Source organism: Lactuca virosa, chromosome 4 (genome assembly GCF_052849685.1).
Source record: "Lactuca virosa cultivar CGN04683 chromosome 4, Lactuca_virosa_CGN04683_v6, whole genome shotgun sequence".
Taxonomy (NCBI): domain Eukaryota; kingdom Viridiplantae; phylum Streptophyta; class Magnoliopsida; order Asterales; family Asteraceae; genus Lactuca; species Lactuca virosa.
Genome location: NC_136429.1, coordinates 456,591,786 through 456,596,625, shown reverse-complemented (window position 1 = coordinate 456,596,625; position 4,840 = coordinate 456,591,786). Strand labels below are relative to the sequence as shown.

The 4,840-nt window shown below is 31.4% G+C and overlaps 1 protein-coding gene across 1 annotated transcript; it reads left to right on the top strand.

Annotated features, from left to right (window-relative positions):
• Nucleotides 1–3,679: 3,679 nt before the first annotated feature.
• On the top strand, nt 3,680–4,591 carry LOC145106775 (protein FAR1-RELATED SEQUENCE 5-like). Its single transcript, XM_079043704.1, has 2 exons — nt 3,680–3,835; nt 3,953–4,591. Exons 1-2 carry the CDS (start codon nt 3,680–3,682, stop codon nt 4,589–4,591), a joined length of 795 nt encoding a protein of 264 aa, XP_078899830.1.
• The last annotated feature ends 249 nt before the right edge of the window (nt 4,592–4,840 follow it).

The following is a 4,840-nucleotide window of genomic DNA, read 5'->3' as shown; positions in this document are numbered from 1 at the left end:
AAGAGTTTAACCATTTGAATGGCAACAGAGGACTTGATGTCTGTTTATAAAATGTTTTGAAGAGTTGTTTGATAAAACAGTTTGATGTATAAGAAAATCCACTTGTTTGATAGTTATTAATCACATGTGATTGATATAATAACTATACTGTTTTCTACTTGTATTCCCCCCCCCATAAAATCATTTAAAATCATTTAAAAGATAAGTTAGGGGTATGAACTCACCTGTGGTGAGTGATACGAATGAAAGATCGGTTGTAGGATGCTAAGTGCTAAGTGAAATCTCGGGCACAAACGGATCCTATAAGGCATATAATGATACATATATGTATATAATTAGTGTTTATAAAACTAATCATGCAAGGAAACACCTTAGGGACTAGGAAACACTTGAATGGAAGTGCTACAATCACATGTGATTACACATAAAGGGAGTTTACGGCCACACTTGGTGTTTACGACCATGATGTTCACGGCCCAAAGTGTTTACGACCATAGGGTTTACGGCCCTATGAGTTTACGGTCGTACACTCATGAATACATATGCCAAAGAGCGTTTTATGGTCCTATTTAGCATCAACGAAGTGTGTCTTGACCCATTCCTATACTTAAGAAGAGTTCAAGGCCAAACTAGGAACCTTAACAAGGGTTTATGGACAAGGAAGATGCTCATGGCCGTTAACTCTTATTGTTCTTGGGAAAATGGTTGTTTTCAAGGGTGTAAGTGCAGAGCTTCTATAGAATAACTAACATATGGAAGATTACTTCCGTTTTGAAGCTTGAAGGAGGTGTTTATGGTCCAAGAACTAGTGTGTGTTCTTGAAGATCTAACCTAAAAGATGAATTTCATGGATGAAATCAAAGGTTGATACTAGATTAAGAAGAATAACATCTAATAACATGGAACAAATGCTTAATCTTTTGAAGATCAAGGTGAAAATCATGATGATACTTGAGAGAGAATCCGAAATCTAGGCTTGGAAGTGCAAGAAATGACTAGAAATGAAGGCAAAACTCATATATGGATATGAGTTTACGGCCAACGAGGTGTTTACGGCCGTAAACTCTAGTTTATGGTCGTAAACTCCTTATGAATGGAGTCTCCGACTTGAATGCTGCATACTGCACTCTAGAATACATTTCCTAGCATTCCTTCCTGCAGGTACTAGGCTTATATCACTCAAACAAACCCTAAACAGTGCTAAAAGATAGCAGAAACGAGTCTGACATTGATTGAATTGAATGGATGTACAAGATAGAAATTTCTGGTTGTCACAATTAGCAAGGGAATATTGAGCATTGAAACCCAAGATATCTTGACTTATGGCACAACGTCAACTCCTAAGGACATCTATGCAACACCTATGGACTTAGATGTAAGACAATAAGTGTGTAGTGACTCAAATGTAATTCACATATAAATTACATGTGATTCACATGTAATCACATATGAATTACATGTGATTCACATGTAAATCACATATGAATCACATGTGATACACATGTAATCCACATATTAATTACATGTAAATCACATGTAATTCACATATGAATCACATGTGATTCACATTTAAATCACATGTTATTCACACACACACACACACATACACACACACACACACATATATATATATATATATATATATATATATATATATATATATATATATATATATATATATATATATATATGAATTACATGTGATTCACATGTAAATCTAATATGTATTTTTATGAGTGTTTTTGCATCAATCAATGTCTTTTTAATTTTCTTGTAGATTTGGAAGAAATTGTGGTGAATATTGAAGAGGTGAAAAATGATAAATTGAAGAAAATATGGAAATATTGACACGGAGACATCAAAATGCTTTAAAATTTTGTAGCATTTTTTTGTTTTTTATATTTTTTATTGTATCGAATAAAAAACTTATTGTATTGTGTTTATAGATTAGTAAACAAAATGAGTTTTCTTATGATTTCCTTACAAATATTATAGTATACGAAATATGCATATATTCATTTGTAAAAATATGCATAAATGTACCAAAAATGTTGATTTTTTTGGTTAAAAAATTATAGTATTTTTTAAATATTCCAGTTTTTTTTTTAATTTTATTGAATTTTAAATGCTTTAAAAAAATTGTAGTTTTAAAAAAATGTATATTTTTTCAATTTTTTTTCAAAAATTCATGTTTTCTTTAAAAAATTAAAAAATCTGCACTTTAAAAAAAAACTGAAAAATTATTATTTTTAAAAAATCCGAAAATTTGATTTATTATGTAATTTTTTAGACATTTCTATTAATATTTACAATAACACATAAATTAAACATTAAACGAGATTGATAGGATTACGATCATGCCCTTAATGAATTAGTTTTGATCTAACGCTCCATTTTTAGTTCTCGGAAAACTATGAGTTCTCAACCGATCTGAACCCTATATATATATATATATATATATATATATATATATATATATATATATATATATATATGTATGTATGTATGAATGTATACATACATACATACATACATACATACATACATACATATATATATATATATATATATATATATATATATATATATATACACGGGAAAAGTAAATATACATATAAGGATATATAAGGTTAGGTACCCAGTCCACAAAACTACATAGTTTTGAATAGATTTAATTTTCTGGAAAAAAAAACTATTTCCTTAAAAAATTGTACGTAGTTTCCTTAGTCTGATTCCTTGACCGTGATTGCTTCCATGATCATTTTTATCTTTCTGAATTCACGTACGGGCTACAGCAAAATCGAACTCATACAAATCATTATTAAGAATCGGAATTAACATATAATCGATCACATACGGCTACAACAAAATTGTTTTTGGTCATTAGGAATTCAATTTTATTGAATCAGTTTTCTGTTGCGATTGCACTTATGTGTCTAAGCAGGTGCATTAATTTTGAATTGAATACAACAAGAGATCCACCTTCTTCAAAAACTACAAATCATCTCATACGGCTACAACAAAATCGTTTTTTATTATTCGGAATTCAATTTTATTGGATTGATTTCCTGTTGTTGTTGCATTTACGTGTCCAAGCATGTGAATCCTGTTGTTGTTGCATTTACGATTTTTCAGGTTTTTTTGAATTTTTATATAATGTTTCCATTCTTGACTGTTATTGTGTTTTTTACATATAATGTTTCAATTTTATTGAATAGAAAAATACTTGGTGTTAATCTTTTGTTTGGAAACTTGCATTGATGTCTTGTGTAGGCCATAATGAGTGAAAGCAACATATCAATCTGAAGAACTTAACGATTTCGATGTGAACAATGAATTTGACAAAGACGAAGATAATGTTGAAAAGATACTGGGAAAGGTTTTCGATACGCCTGACGAACTATATACATTTTATAACGATTATTCCTTTTTACATGGTTTTGGTATATGTAAAGATGACACGGTTAAAAGCACAAAAACAAATGAGCCTTATTGGAAGTATTATGTATGCTGTAAAGAAGGTTTCAAACGGGTAGACAAAAATGATTCAAGTGGAAATGAGAAAAAACGTCGTAGAGATGTTAGAACCGGATGTCAAGCAAAGTTTCGAATTACAAGACAGGAGGATGGAAAATGGCTGGTTGACTTATTTAATGACACACATAATCACGAATTGACCATGACACCAACGAAGGTGATCAACCATCGATCTCATAGCAATTTCCACCGTTCAATAGAAGGTAAATCTCTGATGGTGCAATTTGGCCAAGCAGGGTTGAAACCTTCTCAGATTAAAAAGGTTGTTAATACAATGAAATCTATAAATATAGCTGATGTTACTTCAAAATAATTTGTTGATGTCTTATCTGAGCATCGAAAACAACATAGAGGAAAGGAGTTCTATGGACTTATAAAATATTTTCAAGATAAAACATTACTTGATAATAACCAGTATTTTGTCGTGGATTTGTCTGATGATGGATATCCTAGAAATAACTTTTGGGCTGATGGTAGATTAAGAGATGCCTATACAAAATTCAAAGATGTTGTTGTGCTTGATGTTACTTATATGACTAACAAATTCAAGATGCCTTTTGCTCCCTTTACTGTGGTGAATCATCATGGTCAGTCTATACTTTTTGGTGGGGCATTGCTTGAAAATGAAAAGGAAGAGACATTTGAATGGTTATTTGAACATTTCCTCAAATGTATGTTTGGAAAGTATCCGAAGGCAATTATTACCGATCAAGACAAAGCTATGGGCAATGCAATAAAAAAAGTTTTTCCAAAGACTCAACATCGCTTTTGTTCATGGCATATCATGAAGCATGAAACTGAACACCTTCGATCGTATATTTCCCATTACAGTGATTTTCAAGAAACGTACAGACAATGGGTAAATAGTGACACCATTGAACAATTTGAAGCAACATGGGAAGATATGTGTAGTAAGTATCAACTGGAAAGCAATTGTTGGATTAGTGACATGTATAACCTACGTATACATTGGGCTAAACCCTTCTTGAAGGATATTTTCTTTGCTGGTATTACCACAACTGGACGAAGTGAGAGTATTAATTCATTTTTTTGATGGATTTGTTAACTCGAGGACCATGTTGAATGAATTCGTTGTACAATACGGCAAAGCAGTTGAGTCACGAAGGGCCACCGAAGAAGATGAAGACTTCAAGTCTATGAACTCGCGACCGGTTCTTTCTTTATTGCATCCAATCCAAGCAAAAGCAGGTCAATGTTATACTAGAAAGATGTTTGATACTTACAAATAAGAATGGACCGAAGCTATTACCAATTTGACTCACGAGACTCTAAGAAAAACTAC

Bases quoted from the DNA above. Each gene is read 5' to 3' on its own strand.
- LOC145106775 (XM_079043704.1), top strand. From the start codon at position 3,680: ATGACACCAACGAAGGTGATCAACCATCGATCTCATAGCAATTTCCAC. The intron at 3,836-3,952 runs GTTACTTCAAAA...GATAATAACCAG, and splicing joins AATCTATAAATATAGCTGAT to TATTTTGTCGTGGATTTGTC.